Consider the following 27,780-nt stretch of genomic DNA (forward strand, 5'->3'; position numbering starts at 1 on the left):
GCAGCTGCTAACAATTAGAAGTGAGTACCCTCTAAGGGGCTTCTTACAAAAGCCCCATGTTTTTTTTTTTTTCCTTTTTCAGCCACGCTGGAGGCATATGGAAGTTCCCCAGCCAGGGTTCCCATACCAGCCACAGCTGCAACCCCCCACTACAGCTGCGGCAACACCTGATCCTTAACCCACTGCCCCACAGTGGAAACTCCTACCTCTATTTTATTTTAGTTTTTATTTTTACAGACTAGGGAAGTTTTCAGGCTAGGCGTCGAATTGGAGCTGCAGCTGCAGACCTACGCCACAGCCACAGCAACACTGGATGGGAGCTGCATCTGGGACTTTTCCTGCAGCTTGGGGCAACGCTGGATCCTTAACCCACTGAGCAAGGCCAGGGATAGAACTGCATCCTCATGGATACTAGTCGGGTTCTTAACCCGCTAAGCCACAACGGGGAACTCCGGAATCTCCAGATCTTGACATCTTTCCTCTGCGTCCGTGGCAGGAATCCATGCGAACCAAGATTCTGCCCCATCAGGAAGGTTCTGCGTCATTGGAGCAGAGGCAGCGCGGGTGTTTTACTGAGTCTGCCCTAAAGAAGATTCCTGTGACTCGTCTAGAGACCCCGCCGTCCACCCAGGCACCCAGCCAGAGCTTCTCCCAGCGGCAAACCCTAGGCACGCTTCTGTCATTGGCACCAGCTCTGGACTTAATGCCGAGGGAGGGTGGGGGCAGGGGAAGTTGAGTAAGACCCGTCCTCAGCCTTGGAAGGCGCCTCCGCCTCGGGAGGATGCGGAGGAGGGCGCGTTGGCGGTAACGGAGAGTCGCGGGCAGGGGCAGAGATGAGAGAAGGCTTCCTGGAGGCAGAAGCTGCAACAGGACTCACAGGCGAGACCTTCCAAATGTGTTTCAAGGAAAGGGTGAGGGCTAAAAGGTCCGGGGGAACAGGCTTGTTTGACCTAAGGATGAAGGCGCTGGAGGGAGGGTATGGGAGATGGCTGTTACTGGAGTGGTTTTTCTAGAGGGTTGACGTGATCGTGGCACTTCGGACCTAGATTTTTCTCTTTGTCGGGGGAGGAGAGGATGGCGCCCGGAAGACGAGCTCCAGCGGAAAATAGGGCTCTGCCCGGGCTGAGACACCACTGGATCCGTCGCTGGGCACCGCTGCCCCAGGAACCGCAGAGCAGGACACTGGCGTCCAGCGCGGACCCGGCCCGGGCCGGCCCGCCCCGCCCCGCCCCCCGGCACCAGGCCCCGCCCCAGGCCCCGCCCCCGCCCCGCCCCCTCCCCCGCCGCCCCGCGCAGGTAGGGAAGAGGCGGAGCGCCGGGGCCCCGCCCCCAGGAGCCACCGCCCAGCCGCTGGCCGGCGCCGCTCGGAGCTGCGTCCTGGGGACTTGGGGCCGCAGGGAGGTGAGCGCGGGGCAGCGGGCGGGGCCGGGCTCGCGGCAGCCGGGCGGCCGGTGCCAGAGGGGCCGCGGGATTGCGCCGGAGCACGCCTTGGGGCGGCGGTGCGCGGCGGCGAGGGGGCCGGCCTGCGGAGTTCTCGGGCCCCACGTGGGCCAAGCCTGGGGCCAGAGGCCAGGGCTGGACTTCAAGGGGCCGCTGGACCGGGTGTGCTGGCTTCTTGTGCTCGGCTGGGACGAGGCGCCTAAGGGGTTCGTGGGCCATGGGTCACCAGAGATGGGGGCATGACAATTGGGCCGAAGTTTAAAGTCCCGGGAGGAAGAGAGGGGACAGCCCTAGGGCCGGACCGCGCCGTCCCGCCTTCGTCCCAGAAGCGCCTGGAATTCATACCTTCTGCTCCCCTCCCCTTTCTCCTGGGTGAGCAGTCGCGGCCGGGGCGGGGTTTTTCGGTTCAGCCTGCCGCCGAGGTGGAAACAGGTGCGGCCGGGGAGGCTTCTTGCCAGGCTGGTCCAGAGCTCAGAAACTGGACCCCAAAGTCCTGATTTTTCGGCAGAGAGGCTTGGGAAGGCTGCCCCGCTCCGGTTCCCCCGGGGCTCTGCGTTAGGTTAGGGAGGGACTCGTCTTTAGGTCGCAGACTCTCTCCACCCCCACCCCCCCACCCCCCGCCAACTCCAGGGCAGAGGGGACCCTAGGTATCAGCCTAACTGGGTGAAAAGCCAAGGGGGAGGGCCTAGAGTTGGAGCCCCTGCGAGGGAATGTCTAAGGAGCGGAGGGATTGCAGGATCGACCCCACATGCGGCAGCTGTTTGCCAAATGGCTAGATTTAAGACCCTGTGTGGGTGGCTTTTGCTGGTCATATAAGGAGCCCAGCGGCTGTGTTATGTCTCTCACTCCCTGTAGGAAAGGCAGAGGGAAGAGTGGAAAGTGAAACTTGTTTTAGAGCAGTAGTCTTCAGCCGGGCATTTTTTTTTCCTGCCAGGGAACATTCAGCAATGTCTGGAGACCTTGTGGTTGTCACAACTCAGGGGAAGGGGCCAGTGTTGTTGCTACTGGCCGCCGGTGCATAGAGGCCAGGGAGGCTGCGAATCATCCTACGGGACGGCCCCCACCGCAAAGAATCCCCCAGCTGTCCATAGTGCCCTGCTGTGGTTGAGGGACCCCGGTGCAGCCCCTGGTCCGTCAAGTTCTGTATTGACTGCCCCACTCCCTGCCTCAGTTTCCCCAGGGGTTAGAGAAGGAACTTGGAGTATAGCCTAAATGAGATACATGGTTCCCAGCTTAAACCACGGGCCCTGCAGGAAGCCGGTCTGGGTGCTGTGGTGGGAGGAGCTGAGACCAAAGGGCTGCGAACTGGGGCCCTCTCACGGCTCTGTCCTGGAGTGCTTCACCCCCAGGGCGCTTCCCACGCAGGGGGGAACCAGGACAGCCCTGGAGTTCAAATATCCCCATAGGGTCTGGTGGGGGGGGGTGGTGTCTGTTCTCATACATTTTCCCAGCACTGGTTTGCTGAGGCGGCCGTGGACGCCTGGCACCGTGTGACCTGCTGTGATTTTTCCCTTCGGAATCCACACCTAACCCCTTGGGCACTTAGACCAGGAAACTAATATCCAAGGAATAACAGGATGCTAATTCCTCGTGGCCCCCCAGTCGACCTCCCTTCTGCGGTAAGAAGTGCCACTGTGCCACTGGGGACCCTGGGTTAGACAAGAGGCCCACGCTGGGCCCAGCTGCTGGTGGAGGGTGGTGCCCCCGCTCGGGGTGTTAGCTGAGCACCAGTGAAGATGGAGGGTACCAGGGCCGCAGGCCAGGGAGGCCCCCCCGTACGGGTGCCCCTGAGTTATTTGAGTTGGGCTCAAGGAGTGTGCTCCTGCTTTTTTGTGGTGGCGGGGGGCGGGGGCGGCTGTCACAGAGGGGCTGGGCGGGACGAAACAGCCCAGGCCACCAGGCCACCTCTTCCACTTCCCAACAGTAAACATTACCTCCCGCACCCCCGTCCCGTTCACTTCGGGACCTTGGCCTCCTGGCCTGGACCCTTTGGTCCCCTTGGGCACTTTCTACTTTAATTTTTGCTTTTTCGGGCTTCTTTTGGCCTTTTAACTTTAAAAATCTAATGTGAGACTTCCTCCCTTTCAGCTAAAAACAAACCAACCCATAATAGCGGCCCCCATAAAAAAAAAAAACCCATAAGAGTGGTCCCCATAAAAAAAAGCCCGTAATAGTTGCCCCATCTCTGTGTGCCTCTTAAGGCACCAAGCAGCACCCAGACTTGCATAGAGATGTTCAGGAAGTGACCTGGGCTGTCCATTCCCAGGCCCAGCCCTAAAGCCTTGTGCCACTTGCGGGCAAACAGACTGGCAGGTGACTCCTACCGGGCTCACTCATTTCTGCGCTGCATCAGTACCTGGTGTCACACACACACACACACACACACGCATGCGCAGGCTCACTGCCCAGGAGGGGACATCTCTCCCTCTAAAAGGAGGAATAAATCACATCACAAATGCATTGTGGGGAGTTCCCATCGTGGCTTAGTGGTTAACGAATCCAACTAGGAACCATGAAGTTGCGGGTTCGATCCCTGGCCTCGCTCAGTGGGTTAAGGATCCAGCATTGCCCTGAGCTGTGGTGTAGATCTGGCGTTGCTGCGGCTATGGTGTAGGCCGGTGGCTGCAGCTCCCATTAGACCCCTAGCCTGGGAACCTTCATGTGCCAAGGGTACAGCCCTAGAAAAGACCAAACAAACAAAAACAAATGTGGTGTGGGGTGGCTGGGGTTCAAGCCCAGCTCTGGGTCAGTGGGGGTGTTTTCTCTGTGGTCCGAGCTCTTCGCAGGGTTCCTGTCAACTTGCTGTGTAAACTCTTCCCCAGGCGAGACTCCAGATGCAGCAGGAAGTCGTGGGGTGAGGGTGGGGGTGGACTTGGATGAGCCACTTGGCACTTCCCTGGGGGCTGGGATGAACGGGGGCAGGTTGGGGTGGAGCAGGACGCCACATCAGGGGACAGGTCCTGTCCCGGCTGCCTGTCCCCTCAGGTTCCTGTGCCACCGGCTTTGGAGCAGGCCTCCGTGTCACCCTGGCCACCCGCGGGGATTTCCAGAGTGAGCTCACACATCTGCCCCCAGTCGCCTACCGGCTGGGCCAGGCTGGGAGAGGGAGGAGTGGCGAGGACACAGTGGAGGCTGGCCTGGCACGTGGTGACCAGGGCGGGGAGGCTGCCAGGCCAGGGCAGCTCTCAGGACCGGCATAAAGAGAACTTGCTTTCTTAATTTCGGGGAAGTCCAGACAGTTCCGGGGTCCATCTTCCCTCATTTGGTCGGTTGATCTGGGGACCCAGACGTGCAGTTCCCCAAAACTGCAGGAAGGAACGGGCAGAGCCCTCTAGGGAGGTGGCTGGAGTTGACTGGGCGGGCAGACCAGGTGAGCGAGGTGGCTGATCGGATGCTGGCCTGGAGGGTCAGGGGAGCGGTGGGCACAGGGGGTCCCACTCAGCGGAGCCTAGAAGCAAGGCCCGGAGGCTGGCAGGCACGTGGTCTCTAAGAGCGTGGCCAGTGCACAGTCCGAGCCTTCCTGTCCCCCATGGGGAGCACAGCGGGGTCCCACCAGTCTGATGACCTGGGGAGGGGGCTGCTCTGAGGAGTCCAGCGGCCACCCAGGGAACGCCTCGGCAGGGGCCCCGCTGCACCAAGAGCGCGGTGAAGGAGCGTCAGGGTGATGAGAAGGCGTCCGTGTGCCCTTGGCACAGACGCGTGGTGACGACAGAGGTCTTGTCTCACGGGCTGCGGGGACTGGGTGAGAACAGGCCGCGGAGTGGCAGCGCTGCTCTTATTCTGGAGCAGCCGCTGGGTCTGAGGTGGGGGAACCTCAGCGCCTGCGAGGCCCCGGGAACAGAGTGGCTTTCGATCCGGGAGTGGAGGAGGATCGGGCTGTGGGCTGCTGCCTCTGCCCCAGGGCAGCACGTGCGTCATGAAGGCGGGGGTGGTCCTGGCGGCCGTGACCCTCGGCCCTGCTCCCTCTGGCTGGGCCCCTTGGAGCCGGGAGCCGGGTAAGCTCGGTTTCTTTGCCTCCCACACCGGGGCCCCGAACCTGTGCCAAGAGCATCCTCGGGTGGTCCTGCCTGGTCGCCAGCGAGAAGCACCATTTCCCTCTCCTGATGGCTCTTCCCAGGTCCTGCCTCCGGCGTGGGCCCCGAGAGACCTGGAGGAGAAGGTGGGAGTCCCCGACCCATGGGTCGGGGCAGAAACGGGACTTGGAACCGCTGTCTGGCCTGAGCGCCGACTGTTAGCTCACGGCCTTATCAGCCAATGACATTGGTGAGATAAGGGGTGAGGATGGGCGAATGTTTGGGAAAGTCCTTAGATAAGCTGAGAAGTGCCACTAAGCGCTTAGGAGATGTCACTTCTGCTTAAGAGGCTGGGAGGGCTCATGAGTGTAAGGCCTGTGCACAGCACCCCCCCCCCAATCTTTTAGCGCTTTGCCTGCCAGTTCCAAAGTGGCAGGAAGCCACAGCCCCCCACCCCAACTATGCAACCTTGGACGGGACTTTACGTCTCTGAGCCTCAGTTTCCCCACCTGTCGAATGGAGGTCTGTACCTCGGGGGCTCCTGGCTCAGATCTGGAAACCAAGTGAGCGAGGGGAATAAAGGAAGCTGCCAGTGAGCGGCCACCGGTTGTGTGGCAGGCGCTGTGCTTTGGCAATTGCACGTCATCTCTGCTGGACCCCTGGAGGGGCTGCCTTACCCCATTTCATGGCAGAAGAAGCGGAGGCTCAGAAGTGATCATTTGCCCAGTCGCCGAGGGGGTAGTGGCTGTGCCAGGCTTTGAGCCCTGCCTCCCCGCCGCCAGCCCTCAGGTCTCAACAAGAGAACCCAGGGGGCACCAAAGTGGTGGGGGGATGGGGTTGGCGGTGTACAGGGAGAGCTCCCCTGGTCTGAGTGGCCTGGGGGGCCCGTGGGCCCCTGGCAGTGCTTGGGGCTGGGCCAGCTCTCCTGGGGAAGGAGTAAGCCCCAGGGCAAGGTTCTGGGAAGTCTAGTTTATTAGCACCTTATGACTGTTTACAGGCTGGGGAGTGTTTGCCTGGCATGTTCCCTCCCTGCTGAGGGCCCATCTGCGCCTCCAGGAGTGGGGGGCACCGAGGCTTCTGTCTGTGAGCGTGTGGAGGGGAGGGACCCAGGGCCTGAGGTCTGGCCGAGTGACATTGGGCGAGGTGCTTACCTTTGTACAATCAGCCGGACTTTGTCCCTCGGCTGTACTTACTCCCAGGGCAACCCCTAGCTAGTGGTGACAAAGTCACCTGGATTTTAGGCCCTTGGGAGGCTTCTTAGCATCCTATGCATAAACGCAATGAAGCTCAGAGATGCCAAGTGGCATGCCCAAGGTCACACAGCAGTTAGGGCCGGGCCTCTGACCCTGTCTCCCTCCTCTGGACAGTGTTTTCATTGTCTGGAGCCAGGCCACAAGGAGTGGGTGGACACTGGGTAGACCCCACCCTGGCGAGCACAGCACAGAGGCCTGCTTTGTGCTGAGGCTGGTCACACCTCAGTGTCAGGGAGCCCCCAGCAGGAGTGGCGTGGGCCTCCCATGTTCTCCCACTCCTGCTGCACCCCATCCTCCCCACCCCCAACCACTGAGCACGTGCCAGCCTGATGCCAGTTCCAAGGACCTGACCCCAACATCCCCAGAGAGGCAAATCCACAGGGGTGTTTGGAGTGAAGCCTGGTTCACACTGCGCCTGGGTCAGTGTGGTGCCCAGTGGTGAAAGATCCTTCTCCAGGATCCCTCCTGGGCCCAGAGCCTTCTGAGGCTACTTGGACTCCTCTCCTTCTGCTCAGGGAGCAGCAGAACTGGGACAGAATAGGCCACCTTCCCCAAGGCGGCCAGGCTGCTGGGCCGAGCATCCCGGGTCCCAGCCTCTGCGCTCCAGTCCCGCTGTGGTCAAGCTGCCGTCGGCCCCCAGGCTCTGGAAGCCGTTGCTGCTGGCCTGAGGTCTGGAAGGACACCTGTATTTCTGCTCAGCTGCCAGCTCCTTGTGTGCTTCCATCAGACCCCCAAGGGAGCCTCTCAGAGGGCACCATGGGGAGCATTGTGGCCAGCTGGGAACATCCGGTGGCACTTCCACTTCTAAGAATGCCTGTCCCAGTATATTGCTGGCACTTGCCACACCTCAGGATGTGGGGACGTGGGGCTTGGGCTCTCCCAGCTCAGCTGACTTGGTGAACTCGGGGTCCCCCGCAGAGGATGGGGCAGGCACCTCTCTGCCAGGCCCACTGGCATGTGGTCCTGAGAGAGCTTCTGGGTGGCCCAGAGGCGGGTTGGGGTCTGCATCACTCTATGAACATGGCAACCTGTCCTCCTTGTCCCCACACGCCCTTGGCAGCAGCCTAGCCCCAGGGCCTGCTTCCTGTGTCTGTGGTCACAAGCCACTCTTATCTGGGTCAGGAGGAGTCCAGAGCCTGGGGTCAGATGGGGAAGAGCCAGTGGGTCACCAGGTCCCTGAACCTGCCCCCAAGTTCTTCATCTTCTAAAAGTGAGTTTGAGCAAAGCCCTTAAAGGTGGAAGAGTAATCGCGGCCTCCCCAGGCCAGGGCCCTGGGGGAGGGGGCCTCCGCCCATGGTTGGGGCCCAAACCCACAGGTAGTTTCACTTTTCCCCTGCTGTGGGGGCAGTTGGGCTGAAGTGCGTGCCCCAGGGCAGCCTGTGAAGTGCATCTGCCAACTGGCACCTCCTGGGGAAGTGGGTGCTTGGTGGGGGGGGGGGCACCGCGCGAGCTCCTGCTGGCTTCTGGAGACATCGGCATGCCTGCCCCCCCTTCCCTGCTCGGGCGCTGAGGGTTGGTGGGGTCTGCAGCCTCCTCCGGGACCCCTAGCTTCCTGCCCTTCTGGTCCGTGCCTTTTTCTGTCTTCCCAAATCCCTCCTGACCCTCAGCCAGCCTCTCTCCTGCCCCGCGCTCCTGTCCCCGCTGGCTCTCGCTCCTGTCCCCGCTGGCTCTCGCCAGGGCCGGGAGGCTTGCAGGGGGTGAGTCACTGGCTGGGACGAGGCGGGAGACCGGGTTAGGTGACAGCCTTTACATAAGCTGCTCCTTCCGGGCCGCGTGGCAGGCCGGAGCAGCTCCCCCGCGGTCAGCAGAAGCCGGGCTTCTGCCGGGGATTGCACCCTGGGCGAGGGCCAGCTTCCTCTTTGCAGCTTTTCTGAAAACGGCCCGTCTCCCAGAAAGGGCGGCTGTGGGCAGGAAAATCGGGTTTCGGTTTCTGTGCCGGGGAAGCAGGGGAGAGAGGCCCCTTCCTCGCCCCCCAGCCTCCCCCTGACATCCTGTGATTTGAATGGTTCTCCCTTCCCTCCAGAGCCGCCGCCTGCCCGTGGGGAGGAGGCTGGGCCAGGTGGCGGGTTCTCTCCTCCCTGCTGGGCGTCCTCTAAGCTTCCTGACCACATCCAGTGCTTCATAAAGCTGCTTCCCCCTCCCCCAGGGCGGGGGGGGGGTGCTCCTCCCTCCTCCAAGGGCCCCTCCCTCCCCATTTCTGGCCACACACAGGCTGGGCCCTCATGTCTGGAACCAGGACTCCTGAAGTCCTCAGAGCCTAGGGCTTATGGGGAATCCATCCATCATCAGCGGGGCCAGCGGGACCTTCAGACACCTGCCAGCGTGTGTCGGCGGCGGGCAGGGGAAGGGGGTGCGGTGCTGGAGCCAGGCCTCTCGGGTTGTGGGCACCCCCGCCCAGGGCAGGTAGGGAGAGGGCCCCTTCCATCACCCTGCTTTCCTGTGCCCTGGCCGTGCCCCGGCAGGGGAGGCCTGGCTTACCCCAGCTCTGGCTGTCAGGACAGGGCTCGGCTGGCCGGTCCAGCCCCACCCTTTGTGGGAAAACCGGATTCTCTGGCGTTATCAGTGCATAGCTTCTCAGTCTGCGTTTCTGGCCTACGTGCTTGATCCTGGCTGCTGCCAGCTGTGTCCTACCCCTGGGTGTGGGGGCAGTGGGGTTCAGACCCTGGGTCAGGTGGGGTAGCTGGTGGCCGGGGCTGACTGGAACTCTGTGCTGCGCTGTTTCTTGGATGTGGCCCGCTCTGCCCCGAGCTGGACCCCTCCCTCTCCCCAGGCCCCTTTGGGGTCTCCTAGGTCCCCTGGGGCTGAAGGCCCTTTTCTGGGGAAGGGCCGACGGAGGCCGTGATCCTTGTGGGCAAGTGGCCGTGGCCCGGCCGGCTGGGGCAGGCCCTCAGACCTCGCCCCCACCGGTGGGCCGGGCACTGTGGCCGGCCTGGGGGTCTCAGAGAGTGGCGGATGTGACTGGGCCAGGAGGAAGCCTGCTCCCAGGATGGCACAGTTTCCTGTGCAGTGAACAAGCGCTTCTGGGGTGCGGGAGATAAGGGTTGGGCGGGGCCGGCGCCTGGGGCTCCAGCAGTTTTTCTGCCTGGTGTCTGCCTCTGGGCTCCTCCCCGCCTTGGACTTGGGTTACGCAGGTGCCCCGAGTGGGTCTGAGAAGCCCTGCATCTGCCCCAGGCACCTGCTACTACTGCACCCCCTCCTTCATTGTGCCCCATGGCGGGGGCTGGGCTTCTGGAGCACCAGCCCACTCTTTCTGTACAACTTGGGGGCGCACGATCTCCGGGCAGGCCCTTCCTCTGTGGGGGGAATGGCTGGGGGAAAGGGGTGTTTTATGCTGTATGTGTGGGCCTCATGGACATCAAAACTGGGCTGTCAGCTTGTCCAACCTCCTTGTTTTAACAGAGAAGGAAGCTGAGGCCGTGGGGGTCAAGCCGCTTCCAGGCCAGGGCTCTCGGCACTGCCCCATGCAGGTGGTTAAATGGTTCTCCTGGCTTCTGGGCTTCTCCCCCAGGAAAACATGCCCCGCCCCTGCCTCAGTTTTCCAGGGCTAGACTGCTTCTCTCTGGGACCCTCGAGGATTTCCCTGCGGCTGGTCCAATCTCCCCGGTCTTGCAGCCTTGGACTAAAATAATGGAGTTCCCGCTGTGGCTCAGGGGGTTAAGAACTCAACTAGTATCCGTGAACACGCAGGTTCTATCCCTGGCCTCCCTCAGTGGGTTAAGGATCTGGTGTTGCCATGAGCTGGGGTATAGGTCACAGACGAGGCTCGGATCCTGCGTGGCTGTGGCTGTGGCTGTGGCGTAGGCCAGCAGCTCCAGCCCTAAAACAAAACAAAACAAAACATCTAAGGAATTGGCCCAGATGCCAGCAGCACTGTGGGTCCCAGGCCAGGGGTCCCAGGCAGGGGAGGTATGGCCCTGGGGTGAGAGGGCTAGTTGGGGGTCTGGGCTGTGCCGGGGAGAAGGGGGAAGCAGGAGGTCCTCTGGGGCCCCATCCCGGGGCAGCATCCTCCCTCCTTGGCCCTGCGGGGATCCCGGACCTCGGATGGGGCAGGGAGCGCTCGGTAGAGCCTGCCCGGGCGAGCCGCTTCCTAGGCTGGCTGGGACTGTGGGAGACGGTTTCTGTTCAGGGTCCGTGGGGATTGACTGTCCGCCACGAACGGGGCTGACTCTGTCCCAGCCCGTGTCCTGCCCAGGGGCGGGGCGGGAACACCTACGTGGTGGCCATCTCCCAAGGGTGCTGTGAGAGAGCAGGTGAGAAAGTGGTTGGTGTGGACTGATGGTGACACAGCAGGCTTCCTGGAGGAGGCGACATTTTACCCTCAAAGCAGCTGGTCGGTGTTGGCCAGGCAGAGGGGTTGGAGCCTGGTGTGCCAGGCGCAGGGCCTCAGCTGAGAAGTGGGGGCTTGGGGAGCCGTGGGGGACGTTCCTTGTCTGGTGGGCTGTGAGGCAGGTTCTGAAGGGCACTGGTGCTGATTCAGGGAGAGGGGATGAGCTCTGCTTGGTGATCTTTCGTGAACTCAGGCCTGGCAGCCCCACATTCACCCCCCTGGCTTCTTCTGCTCCCTTCCCTCCCTCCTTGGTGCCAAGTTTCCAGGGCAGTGCCCACCCTGTGCCCTCTCCTTGCACCCTGGTCTCCAAGGAGGCCAAGCTGGAGAACTTTCCCTGCAGGGGCCCCAAGGTGGCTGTTGTCTAGGAGCTGTCCCCAGACTGGTGCAGAGTGGCGTCGGAGGCGCCAGCCAGTCCAGGGCTGAGTCCCGTCCGCCCTGGGGTGTGGGGGCGCAGCTCCCCGCGCCTTTGGGCAGAAGGAAAGGTGGCCGAGTCGGTCAAGCCCGAGGCAGGAAGTGTCCTGGTCCCCCGGCTCTGCTCAGATCCCTCTCTGGCACCCCCTCAGCACCCAGCGTTCCCTCATCTATAGACAGAGGACTTTGGCTGCCAAGTGAAAGGCCCGTTTCAGTACAGAAAGCCAGAGGGGTACTGCCCCATGGGATCAGAGGGGGCCCAGCCTCCTGGTCACCCCACGGCGGCCCCTGGGGTACCTCTTGGTAAGCCCAGGCCCCTGAGGAACACATTTTGTAAAGTGCTGAGATGCTCGCCCAGGTTTCCCTCCAGGCTGGACTCTGTCTCCTGGATAAGGGGCTGTCCAGCCCAGAGTGTACCCCAGCTTTAGGGAGAGGGGGCGCCTGTTTCCCGAGGAGACTTCACACCTGTAACCAGAGCAGCTTGAGTGCCAGCTGCTCCGTTTCCTGGCTGTGTGACTTTGGGCAAGTTACTCAACCTCTCTGAGGCTCCATCCTTATCCACAGAATGGAAGCGATGATAATGTCCACCTCGAAGGGTGTTTTGAGGGCAAAGTGGGATAATGCACATGAGGGCAAAGCAAGGCTTGGCCGCCTGGGTCCCTGCCCTTGTCCTGCCCGCTGTGGCCCTCAGGGTTCTATCAAGGAGGGCCTGAGGCCACCCTGGCAGAGAGTCCTCTGAAGAACTTCTCTAAAATAAAGGCACACCCTCAAGCTATTCACTTTCTAATCCTTTTATGTTGGGTGGATTTCACCTTAAAAGTGATTAATTTGAAGAACCAAGGAGTTCCTTGAAGTGGATTAAGAATCTGACCACAGGGAGTTCCCGTCCTGGCACAGTGGTTAACAATCCGACTAGGAACCATGAGGTTGAGGGATCCCTGCCCTTGCTCAGTGGGTTAAGGATCCGGCGTTGCCGTGAGCTGTGGTGTAGGTTGCAGACGAGGCTTGGATCCCGCGTTGCTGTGGCTCTGGCGTAGGCCGGTGGCTACAGCTCCGATTTGACCCCTAGCCTGGGAACCTCCATATGCCACGAGAGCGGCCCAAGAAATGGCAAAAAAAGACAAAAAAAAAAAAAAAAAGAATCTGACGACAGGACAGCCGCTTGGGTTGCTGCCGGTTCGATCCCTGGCCGGGCTCAGTGGGTTAAAGGATCTGGCGTTGCTGCAGCAGCAGCATAGCTCATATCTGGGGCTCAGATTCAATCCCTGGCCTGGAAACTTCCTTAAGCCACCAGTGTGGCCATAAAAAAGAGAGAGAGAGAAAAACCAAAACAGCAGGAAACACTTCTGAATCATTTGAACACTGCCTTGACTGTCTGACTTCATCTGATTGAAAAGAAATCTTAATCAGAAGATAGCCAGTAATGCCTTTATTTATTTATTTATCTTTTCAGGGCCGCACCTGCAGCATATGGAGGTTCCCAGGCTAGGGGTCAATCGGTGCTGCAGCTACCAGCCTACGCCACAGCCACGCCACAGCCAAGCCACATCAGATCCTTAGCCCACTGAGCGAGGCCAGCCATCAAACCCGAATCCTCACAGACGCTATGTCGGGTTCTTAACCTTCTGAGCAACAGCAGGAACTCTGGGTCCCGAATAAAGTCAACTATCCCGAGTAAAGTTCTGTTGAAACAGAAGAAGAAAGCAGAGACCGTCTTGATTTGGGGTCCCCAGCCCAGAGCACAGGTCTTTGGGTGGTTTCTGGGTTTTTAGGTGAATGTCCTGAGACTGCTGGCTTCCAGGCCCTCTGAGGTCCCCAGCTCAGCCCCACCAGGGCCCTGACTCCAGGGGAGGAAGACATACCTCCTTCATCCCTCTCCTGTGAAGCCGGCGGAGTGACCCCCGCTTTACAGATGAGGAGACAGAGGTCAAGAAGCCTAAAGATGCAGTGGTCCTGATGTGCCCCCCCGAACCTGCCCTCCCTTTCTTATAGGCTGTGAGCACCAAGGGAGCCGCCCTGCTTGACCTGGAGCCATCTGTCTGTCTTTCCATCTGTCTCTGCATCCATCCACCTCTCGGCAGAGCTGGCGGCTTGACCCCAGAGCATCTGTGCAGAGTGAGGAGAGGACTAGAACATGCTGTAAAGACCTCTGCAACAAGACCCAGGAAGCTGCAAGCTCAGCCTAAACCCTGAAGGTAGGAAGCTGGGTGGCTGAGTGGGCTGGACCCCAGGTACCAGCTGCTTTGCTTGCTCGTTTATCTGATTTTCAACCGTATGTCCTGATGCTACCCGTGGGCTGGCACTGTTCTAGCTGCAGAGATGCAGCTGTGAAGGAGGCAGAAAGAGGTTCAGCCAGAGAGGCGAGCAGGGCGACGTGATGGAGAGACGTGGGGGTGGGGCGCTGCTTCAGGCAGTCAGGGAGGGCTCCCTGGAGGAGGTGGCATTCTAGCTGGGAAATCGTTGATGATCTGATCTGGGGAGGAGGGGACCAGTAAGGGCAGAGGAGCACCAGCTAGAACGTTTGTTTGTTTTCTTTTTCAGCTGCACCCGCAGCATATGGAAGCTCCCAGGCCAAGGATCGAATCCAAGCCATAGTTGCATCCTACACCACAGCTGCGGCTGTGCTGGATCCTTAACCCACTGTGCTGGACTGGGGTCCAAATGGCAACGCCTTAGAGACAAGCCAGATCATTAACTCATTGCGCCACAGTGGGAACTCCGAGACTTTTTTTTTTAACCAGATAGAGTTCACATTTAATTTATGGACGTCACATAAAACTCATCCATTTAAAGCATACCGTTCAATGGTTTCTAGTATCTTCCTAGGTATGTGTAACTATCACTCTTGTCAACTTTAGAACATTTTCAGCATCTCAGAATGAAAGCCACGCCCTTTAGCTGTCACCCTTCCAACCCCTTCCCAGCCGTGAACCACGACTCAGCCGTCTGTCTCTATAGGTTCGCCTCTTCTAGGCTTGTATTTCGACCCTGGTGTATGTGGTCTTTGGTGTCTGGCTTTTTCTCACGCTCTCTCTCTTTCTTTTTAATATTTTTTTTGGCTTTTTGTCTTTTTGCCATTTTTGGGGCCGCTCCCGCGCCATATGGAGGTTCCCAGGCTAGGAGTCCAATCAGAGCTGTAGCCACCAGCCTACACCAGAGCCACAGCAACGCAGGATCCGAGCCGCGTCTGCGACCTACACCACAGCTCACGGCAACGCCGGATCCTTAACCCACTGAGAAAGCGCAGGGACCGAATCTGCAACCTCGTGGTTCCTAGTCGGATTCGTTAACCACTGAGCCACGACAGAATGCCTCTTTTTAATTTTTAAAATTAAAATATAGTTGATTTACAATGTTCTTCAATTTCTGCTGTACAGCACAGTGACCCAGTCATACGTATATAGACAAGCTTTTTCTCATACTGTCTTCCATCCTGTTCTATCCCAAGAGACTAGATATAGTTCCCTGTGCTGTACAGCACGACTCCATTGCCCATCCATTCTAAATGTCAAAGTTTGCATCTCCTAACCCCAAACTCCCCGTCCATCCCGCTCTTCCCCCCATCTTGCTTGGCAACCACAAGTCTGTTCTCTAGGTCTGTGAGTCTCTTCCTCTTCTACAGATAGGTTCATTTATGCCATACTTTATTTTTTTTAATTTTTCTTTGCTTTTTAGGGCCCCACCTGCGGCATATGGAGGTTCCCAGGTTGCAGTTCAAATCAGAGCTGCAGCTGCCAGTCTACACCACAACCATAGCAATGTCAGATCCAAGCCGCATCTGCGACCTACGCCTACCACACACAGTTCACGGCAACGCCGGATCCTTAATCCACTGAGTGAGGCCAGGGATCAAACCTGAGTCCTCATGGATCCTAGTTGGATTCGTTTCTGCTGTACCACAACAGGAATTCCTGTGCCATATTTTAGATTCCACATATAAGTGATATCATACGGTATTTGACTTTCTCTTTCTGACTTACTTCACTTAGTATGAGAATCTCTAGTTGCATCCATGTTGCTGCAAATGGCATTATTTCGTTCTTTTTTATGGCTGAGTAATATTCCATCGTGTGTGTGTGTGTGTGTGTCTGTGTCCATGTGTGTACCACATCTTCTTAATCCATTCATCTGTTAGTGGATGTTTAAGTTGTTTCCATGTCTTGGCTATCGTAAATAGTGCTGCAGTGAACATAGGGGTGCAGGTATCTTCTTGAATTGTAGTTTTGTCCAGCTCTGTGCCCAGGAATGGAATTGCTGGACTACATGGTAGCTCTGTATTAGGTGTTTTGTTTGTTTGTTTGTTTTGTTTTGTTTTTCTTTTTAGGGCCACACCTGCAGCATATGGAAGTTCCCAGGATAGTGGTTGAATCAGAGCTGTAGCAGCCAGCTGACATCACAGCCGTAGCAACGTGGGATCCAAGTCGAGTCTGCGACCTGTGCCACAGCTCACAGAAACACCAGATCCAGCGATCCAGCCCATGTCCTCATGGATACTAGTCAGGTTCATTACTGCTGAGCCCCGATGGGAACTCCTTTGAATTAGTTTTCTGAGGAACTTCCATCCTGTTTTTCATGGTGGGGACTGGGCGGAGAAGGGGGACCGGACAGACTTGGAACAAAGGCAGCTGCTACATGGCCCTGCCCTCCCCACCTTGGCCACACGTGCCCTTGCCTGGAGGGCTCCCGTGGGACTCTCCACGCAGCCTGTGCACACCTGGGGTGGGTGATGGATCTAGAGGCCCCAGCCTTGTGCGAGGGGAGGAGAGATCAAAACTGCCCCAGTAGGAGTTCCCACTGTGTCTCAGTGGTAATGAACCCTACTGGTATCCATGAGGACACAGGTTTGATCCCTGGCTTGTCCAGTGGGTTAAGGATCTGGCGTTTTCATGAGCTGTGGTGTAGGTCACAGACTTGGCTCAGATCCCGTGTTGCTGAGGCTGTGGTGTAGACTGGCAGCTACAGCTGCGATTCTGCCCTGAGCCTGGGAACTTCCATATGCCTCAGATGTGGCCCTACAAAAGGGAAAAACAAAAAACGAACAAAAAACACTGCCCCAGTAGCCTTGGGACATGAAAAGAGGAAACAGTTGAAGATTTGAGCAAGAAAAAGGTCACGGGGCAGAGTGAGTGATGAAATGGAGAGAGGAGATGAAACAGAGGGCGTTAATTAATTCTCGTGGCATCACAGGGGCTGTGGGGGTCGGCGCCACCAGCACGTGTGGAAAAGCCCCAGATGGGATGAATTGCCACCTCCCCCTGGCTGGGCCGTTTGGTGAGATCCTTTGAAATTCAAGATACACTTACTCTTCAATCCAGCCATTCCTGGGAGTTCCCTGGTGGCTCGGCAGCGTAAGGATCCAGCGTTGTTACTGCTGTGACTCAGGTCACTGCTGTGGCGAGGGTTCCATCCCTGGCCCGGGAACTTCCATGTGTGATGGGCGCAGAAGAAAAAAAAAAAAGAAAATCTAGAAATTCTACTTCTAGCAGTTTGTCTGGTGATACTCCTGGAACAAGCAGGCACAGCATAGGCCAAGGTCAGCGTTCATGTGGGACACAAACCTAAGCAACCATCAGTCTGGAAGCAAGTAAATCTGGGCACATTCCGCTCGGTGAAACCTTCCCAGGCTTCAGGAAGGATCCGGTAGAGCCGTCCCCAAGCGTCGACAGGGGAGGGCGTCCCCACTGTGAGCGTGTGTAAGACGTGCAGTCCGTATGTCCTTCCTGGGTGCAGAGAGACATCTGGACGGAGGCACGTCGAGCTCTTTTATCGTTAAGATGTATTAGTCTTCAAAGTTCCCACTGCCGCGCAGTGGGTTAATGATCGGGCTTGTCTCTATGGAGACACGGGTTCGATCCCCGGCCTGGCGCAGTGAGTTAAGGTTCCAGGGTGGCCGCAGCTGTGGTGTAGTTCACAGCTCCAGCTCCGGCTAGGATTCAGTCCCTGGCTTGGGAACCTCCATGTACTGCAGGTGCAACCAAAAAAAAAAAAAAAGATATAATAATCTTCCTTCAGGAAAAGAAAAAAGTATGAGACAGCTGGTAGTTTCACTTACCTTTGAAAGAGGAACCAGGCGGCCGTGGGGGACAGGGACCTGCGCGGTGGCTTCCTCATCCACCTGGGAATGAGGCTGAGCTGCCCCTTCCCTGCGCGCAGCCCGGGAGTCCCTCCCCCGAGAAGCTCCTGCTCCCCGCGCAGCGGTGGGCCCCTTGTTCCTGGGTTACCCGGGAGCCTTCGCCCCGTCCTCCCCAAGCCCTGCTCCGGGGACAGAGGCAGAGCTCTTTGGCCGAGGAAGCTGCCTTTGGGCCCCCAGGCGTGCCCTGGCCAGGCTGACGAGGGGACCTTGGGTGACGTCTCTTGCCCTCGGGTTCCTGTCTGGGTGCGGTCCTTGCCTGAAGGAGAGACACCAGAAATGGAGTAAGGTGGCAGGCTGGGGCCCTTTGGGACCTCTGCTAGCCTGGAATGCAAATGAAAGGCAAAAATAGACCATCTCACCTGACCCCACCCAGCCCGGATTCAGTCTGCTACATGGGTCAGTGTCCAGAGTTAGGTGTGAACAGACTTTCTGCAGGGGATTCTCTGTCCGGGCTGCCTGCCCTGGCTCCACCCTGACACCCTGGACTGTCCCCGTTGCCCCTCCTGTCCTGCCGCCTCTCAACACGACGGCGCCCCCCTCCCTGTTGCCATTCCAGCGGCCCTGCCCCCCCCGCCCAGCATGGCCTCCGAGGACAAGAATGGCGAGAGCATCTCCTCGGGGTCCAGCAGCCGCCTGCAGAGCCGGAAGCCGCCTAACCTGTCCATTACCATCCCTCCGCCCGAGACCCCGGCCCCCAGCGAGCAGGCCAGCATGCTGCCCCAGGTAAGGGGGCAGCCGGGGCTTGCTGCCCTGCCACAGGCCACCGCACATGGCACCATGTGGGCGCTTTCACTTCCCCAAGGAGGCCCCTTTCTGAACCGCAGCCGCCCTGTGACCCCTGCCTTAGGCTGCACCCCCTCCACGGGTGCCAGACATCCCAGGGTGTGGGGCCTGAACTCTGGAGCTCCGTCTCTCGGGGGGTGGGGGGTGGATAGGGAAAGCTTGCCAGTTGCGCCTGGGATCAGCTGTCTCCATTCCCTGCCCCGGCCCTTCTGCGGGAAGTGGACTGTCCGTGACCTGGGGGAAGGGGCGCCAAGCATCTGAGCACCTGCAGCCTGGCCTAGCAGCTCCTGTGGGAGAACGGGGACCAGTGCTCCATGCCAACCTGAGAACCAGTGCCAAGCAGCACAGGCTCCTTCACAGCCCCAGGGGGGCTGTCTCTGCTGCCCGCTTACCCCGAGGGCTCTTTCCATCCAGACCAGAGCTGGCCAGGGGATGTAGGGGAATGCATGCTGGGGTCATGGGACACAGGACACACCGGAAAAGGGAGAGTTTACACTCGGAATGAAAGCAGCTCAGGGGAGGAGTTCCCCTTTGACTCAGTGGGTTAAGAACCCGACTAGTATCCATGAGGGTTCAGGTTCAGGTTCGATCCCTGGTCTCAGTGGGTCGGGGATCTGGTATTGTGAGCTGCAGCATAGGTCGCAGACATGGCTTGCATCTGGTGTGGCTGTGGCTGTGGCGTAAGCCGGCAGCTGTAGCTCTGATTTGACGCCTCGCCTGGGAACCTCTGTAGTCCATGAAAAGGAAAAGAAAAAAGCAGCAGCTCAAGGGAGATCGGGGTTGAGGATTGCGCCATCTGGTTTTCACATCGGGGGTCAGAGTGGAGCCAGCCTAGGACCTGGGGTCCGCGCTGTCACATCCCGGCCCCCCGCCCTCCTCCCACAGAGGCCCAGGAACCCCGCCTACCTGAAGAGCGTCAGCCTCCAGGAGCCACGGGCACGATGGCAGGAGGGCGGCTCGGAGAAGCGCCCTGGCTTCCGCCGCCAGGCCTCGCTCTCCCAGAGTATCCGCAGGTGAGCACCGCCCCTGCGACCCGGTCACCCCCAGGCACCCGGCCACACGCAGGAGGTGTGGGCCAGCAGTGATGAGCCAGTCTCCCTGCAGGGCGGGCAGAAGGATCAGACCCTGTGTTACAGGCGGGGCTACTGCAGCCCAGGCGGCTCTGTGCCCCGCGGTGGGAAGCCAGAGGGGGGAGGCTGAGGACGTCCAGGGAGCTCAGCCCCTCAGGCTCTGTGCTTTATTCCACCGCTGCCCATCCGGTCACTGGGCACCAAACCAGGGGCTCAGCTCCGCCCCTCCCACGGCAACACACGTGCCTTGTCACCTCCCTGCACACAGGTGCCCTGTCACCTCCTGTCACCTCCCCTGCACACACAGGCACATGCCCTGCCACCTCCCTGTGCACACCCCGTCACCTCCCTCACAGACACGTGCCCTGTCACCTCCCTTGCACACACACATCCTATTACCTCCCCTGCATACACATGTGCCCTGTCACCTCCCTGCACACACATGTACCCTGTCACCTGCTGTCACCTCTTCTGCACACACACATCCTGTCATCTCCTCTGCACACACACACACACCCTGTCACCTCCCGGAGCACACACATGCCCCATCACCTCCCTGTACACACACGTGCCCTGTCACCTCCCTGCACTGGTGGCCTTTCTCGGCCTCAGTGTAGTCGCTCCGTGTCACACCCACCTGTCCCCTTCTGCTCCCCCAGGGGCGCTGCCCAGTGGTTCGGGGTCAGTGGCGACTGGGAGCTGAAGCGGCAGCACTGGCAGCGCAGGAGCCTGCACCACTGCAGCGTCCGCTACGGCCGCCTCAAGGCCTCGTGCCAGAGGGACCTGGAGCTGCCCAGCCAGGAGGTGCCTTCCTTCCAGGGCACCGAGTCTCCAAAACCCTGCAAGATGCCCAAGGTGGGCGCCGCCAGGGGGTGGGCAGCAGGTGGCCCAGGGGCCCGGTGAACCCTGCTCACCCCCTGCCTCCCGTCCAGATTGTGGACCCCCTGGCCCGAGGACGGGCCTTCCGCCACCCGGACGAGGTGGACCGGCCCCACGGCCCGCACCCACCGCTGACCCCCGGGGTCCTGTCCCTCACCTCCTTCACCAGCGTGCGCTCTGGCTACTCCCACCTGCCCCGCCGCAAGCGGATGTCGGTGGCCCACATGAGCTTTCAGGCCGCCGCCGCCTTCCTCAAGGTGAGGGCGCCACTGGCCCGCCTGCTCCGTCACCCTCTCCCTCTCTCTCCAGAGCGTCCCCCAGGGGCGCAGCCTGGCGTCTCCCGCTGCCAGGAGCAGGGGGTACACTGGGGCTCCCGGGCGGGGAGGGGCCTGCAGCCCAGCAGCCAGGCGCACATCCTCCCGGCCCCGGCTGGCCTGAGTGTGGGCAGCAACTTCGGCATCAAAGCATGAGCCGGAGAAGAGGTGAAACGTGCCGCCCCCACTCGCTGACCCGTGTCTTCCGAGCTCCTGTTCTGTGCTGGGCACGGGGGCTGCAGAGTGATCTCAGTCAACGTGACTGCTCCAGAAGAGCCCTTAGCTCGGGAGCGGGCGCGCGTCACTGTTCAGTGTGACAGGTGCTGGGGCCTGGCCGGAGGAGCGGCTGCCCCATCTTATCCAGGAAAGGGGCTGGCATCAGGGAGTGTGCTCGAGCTGAGCCTAGAAATATAAGGAAAGGTTTGCCAGGGCGGGAACAGCATTCTCAGCCGTGGGAACAGCCTCGACAAAGGCCTAGAGGTAGGAGAGGCAGCACTTCGGGGGAGTAGCAGGTGGTTTTAGTGAAGGGTGGTTATGAGGAATAGCAAGAGATGGGATCAGAACGGTGGGCAGGGGGCTGGTGTGCTGTGCCAGGAAGCCGAGCCTCGGGAGGGAGGCCGCAAGATCAGCTGTGGGGTGGCAGGTGCCCAGGCCAGAGCGCTGAGGTCACCAGGGAGAAGTGGAAGAGCCAGCTGTGGAGAGAGTGCTGCGCCCAGGGCCACGGAGGAGCTGGATCCCAGTCCCTGGCCTCTTGCAGACACCCATGCTCCGGGCGGGGTCCCACCTCCCCAGGCGGATGGGGCTCAGCAGACTCCTTTGGTGGGGTGGACGAGGGCCCTGACCTGGGCCTGATGCCCATGCCTCTGCCCTGGCCCAGGGGCGCTCGGTGCTGGATGCCACGGGACAGCGGTGCCGCGTGGTCAAACGCAGCTTTGCCTACCCCAGCTTCATGGAGGAGGACGCAGTGGACGGGCCGGAGACATTTGACTCCTCGTTCTTCAGTAAGGCAAGCATGGGGTGTGCGGGCCCTCGGGTTGGGGGCCCGGGGTGGGGGGCGGGACAGGAGCTCCGAATGGTGGGCTGGCCTCCATCCTGCCTTGCTAGGAGCCCCTGAGACATTCACAGGCCCGAGGGTGGGACAGGGGTACCACCTCTCAGAGTCCCCGGGCCCCCATCTTCAGGTCGGCAGGTCAAGGATGTGGGGTGGGAAGGGTGCCAGCCAGGAGAGTTGCCATCAGGGCCCCCAGACATGTGCCTTCCACCTTCTTCCCTCCCGAAGAGGCTCTCTGGCGTTGTCCTGCCCTGGAACTGTGCTGCTGGGGGCAGAGCTGGGACAACGAGTCCTCACACTGTCTCCTTTTGTGTCGTTCCCCCCCCCGCCCCAACCCCAGGAAGAAATGAGCTCCATGCCCGACGATGTGTTTGAGTCGCCCCCCCTCTCTGCCAGCTACTTCCGGGGCCTTCCCCGCTCGGCCTCCCCCGTCTCCCCGGAGCGGGCGCAGGTCCCTCTGTGAGTTCTGGGCCATCCTCCTCCAGGCGGAGGGGGCGGCACGGCAGGGAAAGGGCTCCGCAGAGGCCAGCCACCCTGACCCCCCTCGCGGGACGTGGGGGAGGGAGCACCAGGCTGAGACCGCTGTCCCTGCCAGGAAGGAGAGTGGCCGAGCGCCCGTGCCCACGGCCAAACGCGGCAAGCGCATCGCCTCCAAGGTGAAGCACTTTGCCTTCGACCGGAAGAAGCGGCACTACGGCCTGGGCGTGGTGGGCAGCTGGCTGAACCGCAGCTACCGCCGCAGCATCAGCAGCACTGTGCAGCGCCAGCTGGAGAGCTTCGACAGCCACCGGTGAGCCGCCGTCCTGGCCCGCCGGCTCCCCAAGGGCAGGGCTGGCTGCCACCCCAGAGAGCTGCTCCTAGGGGTGAGCGGGGGTGGGCACGGAGAGCCACCCAGAAGGGTCTGAGAGCTGCCCGATTCCCCTGTGCCCTCTCCTGAAGTGCCCATTGTTCAGCAGGCTTTTGGTGAGCACTTTCTATGGGTCGGGAGAGCAGGGACAAGTCCCCGGGGCCACCTACGAGCATGCGTGTCACCTGGAGAGGGTCCCTGGGTGTTGCTGCCTCTTCTCCATCCTCCCTGCTTTCTGGGCCTGTGTCCTCGGCTGGGCTGCCTGATGCAGCCCGTCAGCAAGCATTCACGGAGTGCCACCTTGCAGGCCCTGGAATAGCACGGAGCAGGGCAGGCAGGGTGGGTCAGAGACCAGTTAGAAGCTGTGACCATGAATAAGAGAGCTGGAGAAGATCTGCAAAGCCAGGCCGTTCTTGAAGAGTGTATCGTTAGCAGCAACCCGACAGACCCTGGGCCCCAAATTACAAAAAACTAAGTAATAGCAGGTGCGGTGAGGGGTCCTGGGGAAGGAGAGCAGAGGGGAGCGAACAGCTGCGGGGGAGGAGTACCCTCGGCATGAGAGGCGTGAGCTGGGTGAAGTGCGATGAAGGAGCATCCCAGGCAAAGCAAGCGTCATGAGCAAAGGCCCTGGGGCCGCAGGGAATGGCATTTGTTCCAGGAACCATGAGAGAAGGGAGAGAGGGTAGGGAGGCGGGCAGGTACAGGGACGCCTTGCGACCCATGGGAGGGGCCCGAGTTAGACTTTATCCCAAGGGCAGCCACAAGCCAGGGAATGGGTTTAAGCCGGAGAGACGGGTTGCATTTCAAGAGGAGTCGCTGTGGTGGAGGATGGGCTGGACGGGAGTCGTGGAGGGTAGGGCGCAGGTGAGCGCCGATGCCGGCTGGGTGCGGCTCGGCTGGCCGAGGCTCTGCTGACCCGAGGCCTCTGCCTGCAGGCCCTACTTCACCTACTGGCTGACCTTCGTTCACGTCATCATCACGCTGCTCGTGATTTGCACGTATGGCATCGCGCCCGTGGGCTTCGCCCAGCACGTCACCACCCAGCTGGTGAGCAGGGCTAAGGAAGGGGGCGCCACCCCGGGCGTCGTAGCCTCTCCCAAGGGGCGTCAGCCTCGTGGGCCACCCAGTGCCCCATGGTAGCCCCCTGGCCCAGGCAGGCGGGTGCTCTGGGCTCACCGCTACTTTGCCTCTTAGCCGCTTGCCGGGGGGCCCTTCCCTGGACGGAGAAACCCCTGATCCCCCTTTTTCCACCTGTGCGCCAGGTACTCAGGAACAAAGGTGTGTATGAGAGCGTGAAGTACATCCAGCAGGAGAACTTCTGGATCGGCCCCAGCTCGGTGAGGGTCCCAAGCAGGGATGGCATCTCAGCAGGGTCACCCCCAGCTGGGCAGGGAGGGGCTTGGCTTGCTGGAAGCTCCCCTCCTCCAGGGAGAGCAGCCAGGTCTGGACCCAAGCTCACCCCCCACCACCTCCTCCCCAGATTGACCTGATCCACCTGGGAGCCAAGTTCTCGCCCTGCATCCGGAAGGACCGGCAGATCGAGCAGCTGGTGCTGCGTGAGCGAGACCTGGAGCGGGACTCGGGCTGCTGCGTCCAGAACGACCACTCGGGCTGTATCCAGACCCAGCGGAAGGACTGCTCGGTGGGCCAGGGGCCCTCTGACCCTGCCAGTCCCATGCTGGTCCCCTGCGCCCCCCTCCCCTTGCCCCAGGCTGGGGGAGGGGCCTTCCGGACGGTGTCCACCCTGCCTCCCTCCTTGCTCTGCTCTCCCTGGCCTCGTGCACCCCTGTCCAGCACAGGGAGGGTGCCGACCTCCCCAGCTCCAGAGACGTGGAAGCTGGGTCTTGGGGGTGTCAGCTGGGGGGAAGGCTCTGGGAGGTGCCTCTGAGCCCTGGACAACGGGAAAGAGCCCCTGCCCTGGAGGGGGCCTCTGCCCACTTTGATGGGGTGACCTTGTCCTAGCTGTGACCAGCCTGCCTCCATCCTCCAGGAGACTTTGGCCACTTTTGTCAAGTGGCAGGAAGATACGGGACCCCCCATGGACAAGTCCGATCTGGGCCAGAAGCGGACATCAGGGGCCGTGTGCAACCAGGACCCCAGGTACAGTCCCAGGGGGACCCAGAGCTGAGCCGTCTGAGAAGGTGGGGTTGAGCGTCATGTGGTCTGTGCCACCCATGGCACGTCGGCTGGTGGGCATGGCAGCCCGGGGGTGCCACAGCCCTCATTTTGCCCTCTCCGACCTCTGCCATCAGAACCTGCGAGGAGCCAGCCTCCAGTGGTGCCCACATCTGGCCCGACGACATCACCAAGTGGCCGGTGAGTGTCTGGGGGTGGAGAGCGGTCGGGGAAGGGGGCATGGGGGCGCCGCGCCTACTGCCGCGCAGTCCGAGCCCCCGTCGTTCCCCTCCCGGCAGATCTGCACGGAGCAGGCCAGGAGTAACCTCTCGGGCTTCCCACACATGGACTGCCAGATCCGGGGCCGCCCTTGCTGCATCGGCACCAAGGGCAGGTGAGCTGGCCGGGACCTCTGCCCCCTTCCCCGTGGCTGTGGTTCCCCCTCCCCGACTCCCCCGGGGAGCAGATCCCTACCTACAGCAATGACGCCTGCCGTGGCGGGTGGGTGGGCAGGAGGACTCGGGCTCCTGACCTACGCCCCTGCCTCCCCGTCCCCAGCTGTGAGATCACCACTCGAGAATACTGTGAGTTCATGCACGGCTATTTCCACGAAGAGGCCACACTCTGCTCCCAGGTGAGGCAGGGCCCTGGGCTGGAGCAGCGGGCACGGCAGCCTGCTGGAGCCGACTTCGTGCGTCTCCTCCCCAGCAGGTGTCCGGTTCTGCCCCCCACATCAGGCCTCTGGCCCAGCCGGGTCCCGGGCACTGACCACACGCCCACCCGCAGGTGCACTGCTTGGACAAGGTGTGTGGGCTGCTGCCCTTCCTCAACCCCGAGGTCCCGGATCAGTTCTACAGGCTCTGGCTGTCTCTGTTCCTCCACGCCGGGTAAGAGACGCCCCGCTGCCACCCTCAGCCCCCGGAGGAGGTCCTGGGCCAGGGTGCAGCTGGTCCGACCTGCCAGACCCCACTGCTCCCAAGGTGCCTGGCCGGTGGCCAGGGGCAGACGAGGGGAACTGACGTCTGGTGTGTCCCCCACCCAGCGTGGTGCACTGCCTGGTGTCCGTGGTCTTCCAAATGACCATCCTGCGGGACCTGGAGAAGCTGGCCGGCTGGCACCGCATCTCCATTATCTTTGTCCTCAGTGGCATCACTGGTAACCTTGCCAGCGCCATCTTCCTCCCGTACCGGGCGGAGGTAGGAACTCAAGATGGGGCAGGGAGGGCCAGCCTGGGGCTAGCCAGACGGAGGGATGGCCCCTGCCATGTCAGGCTCAATCGTGGCCTGACAGCTAAGCTGAGGGATTACTGGTCAATCCTTCCATGCCTGGGCAAGAGGGAGCTGCAGTGCCCCTGAGTCACACAGAGATGGCACCTCCAGAAGGACCTTTCCAGACCCCGCCCCTCCCTCTGCTTCTTCTCGGCTTCATTTCTCCCTGTGACTGTGCCCACTGCCTGCCAGCAGGCCCCTTAGCTACCAGTTGAGCCGTACGAAATCGCCCCCTGCGTGACCGTTCTTGACGCACAGAAATGGCGATGTCTTGACCAGCTCGGCCCGACTCCTTCGGCTGGTTCAGTGTCTGCCCCTCCCCAACCCGGAGCGGGCTGTCCATCTTGCTTACTCTTCCTGGCGTGCACATAGTAGGTGCTCAGCGTTTGCAGGAGGGGTGGGTGGCACAAGCCTGGCTCTGGCCCAGCTGCCCCCACCCGCCCTGGCCCTTGGCTTAGGGGTCCCCACCCGGGGATGGGCTCACGGAGAGGATCCGGGTCCCGGGGCTCCGGGCCGGTTGTGCCCACGGCTCCCTTCGGGCACCCCCCCCCCGGCCCCTGGACGTGACCCTTGTAACCCCCCCCTCCACCGCCCAGGTGGGCCCGGCAGGGTCGCAGTTTGGCCTCCTGGCCTGCCTCTTCGTGGAGCTCTTCCAGAGCTGGCAGCTGCTGGAGCGGCCCTGGAAGGCCTTCCTGAACCTGTCGGCCGTCGTGCTCTTCCTGTTCGTCTGCGGCCTCCTGCCCTGGATTGACAACATCGCCCACATCTTTGGCTTCCTCAGCGGCCTGCTGCTGGCCTTCGCCTTCCTGCCCTACATCACCTTCGGCACGAGCGACAAGTACCGCAAGCGCGCCCTCATCCTGGTGTCGCTGCTGGTCTTCGCCGGCCTCTTCGCCTCCCTCGTCATCTGGCTCTACGTCTACCCCATCCACTGGCCCTGGATTGAGTACCTCACCTGCTTCCCCTTCACGAGCCGCTTCTGCGAGAAGTACGAGCTGGACCAGGTGCTGCACTGACTCCCCGCCCGGCGGGGCCGGCGCGGCAGCGGCTCCCACCCAGCGCTGAGCCCAGGGGCCTGGGGCCGGGCCCGGGCTGCCCACCTGCACGGCGCCCCACCCGCACTCCGAGACCCCAGGGGGCTGGGCCCTGCTCCCAGGAGCCCCCCTCCACCACCGAGGCGAAGCTGAGTCTTCTGGAGACGGCCCCGCTTCCTCAGCCCTAGGCTGGGGCCCCCACGCAGCGTGTGCTTCTCGGAAGCTCGGGGCCCAGGCCCTGGTGTTACTGCGAGCCTGCCTTTCCCGGGGACGTGGCACGAGCTCCCCCTTGCCGGGGGTTCCCAGCCCTGCACGCCGTCACCCTTCCCATCCCTCCTCCCCTCTCTGCCCTGAGAACCCACGCCCGCATGCCTCAGGGGCCTGGTGAGCCTGGCATTAATGCTCCCTGCCCCAACACTGTGGGCGAGGCTTTGGCCGGGGTCTGGAGCCGAGAAGGGGCAGAGACACAGCAGACGAAAGCCGAGAGGCTGTGCCGCTCTTAGCAGACAGGCCGTACCCGCCCCCTCGGCCCCCACCCGGACTCAGCGTTCTGCCTCGTGGGGCTGGTCTGACGCCTGCCCGCTGGCTCTGCCACCCTCTGCCTCACTCCTGCTCCCATGGGGGCAGGGCCGCCCCAAGGACATAACTCTCAGGGGTCGCCTAAGGTCAATTGGGTCCCCCACCTTTTTTTTTTAAGCTAGTTTATATTATGGTCCTAATTTTTTAAAGTAACGCTAACTTCGTATGGATGATGTCTGAAATATATTAAATGATCTTCTTTAGGGAAATACCACCTTCTGACCGGAGGCCTCAGGTGGAATGAAAGCTGGAACTTTATTCGG

At 61.1% G+C, this 27,780-nt stretch overlaps 1 protein-coding gene across 9 annotated transcripts; it reads left to right on the forward strand.

The window, feature by feature from the left end:
* On the forward strand, positions 1 to 27,745 carry RHBDF2 (rhomboid 5 homolog 2). Of its 9 annotated transcripts, none has more exons than XM_021066584.1 (19): positions 1 to 20; positions 13,437 to 13,639; positions 18,134 to 18,300; positions 19,246 to 19,373; positions 20,090 to 20,285; positions 20,363 to 20,566; positions 21,501 to 21,629; positions 22,015 to 22,133; positions 22,270 to 22,464; positions 23,457 to 23,568; positions 23,784 to 23,858; positions 24,002 to 24,163; positions 24,512 to 24,621; positions 24,774 to 24,837; positions 24,936 to 25,030; positions 25,195 to 25,270; positions 25,423 to 25,523; positions 25,679 to 25,832; positions 26,501 to 27,722. In XM_021066584.1, the coding sequence occupies exons 3-19, from the start codon at positions 18,157 to 18,159 to the stop codon at positions 26,918 to 26,920; spliced, it is 2,484 nt and encodes an 827-aa protein (XP_020922243.1). In that variant the 5' UTR covers positions 1 to 20; positions 13,437 to 13,639; positions 18,134 to 18,156; the 3' UTR covers positions 26,921 to 27,722. The 9 variants fall into 9 exon arrangements, with proteins under 9 accessions (XP_020922243.1, XP_020922237.1, XP_020922238.1 ...); XM_021066578.1 differs by lacking the exon at positions 1 to 20 and adding an exon at positions 766 to 911; XM_021066579.1 differs by lacking the exon at positions 1 to 20 and adding an exon at positions 1,327 to 1,401 and having other exon boundaries at positions 26,501 to 27,745.

This window comes from Sus scrofa, chromosome 12 (genome assembly GCF_000003025.6).
Source record: "Sus scrofa isolate TJ Tabasco breed Duroc chromosome 12, Sscrofa11.1, whole genome shotgun sequence".
In the NCBI taxonomy this organism is placed as follows: Eukaryota; Metazoa; Chordata; class Mammalia; order Artiodactyla; family Suidae; genus Sus; species Sus scrofa.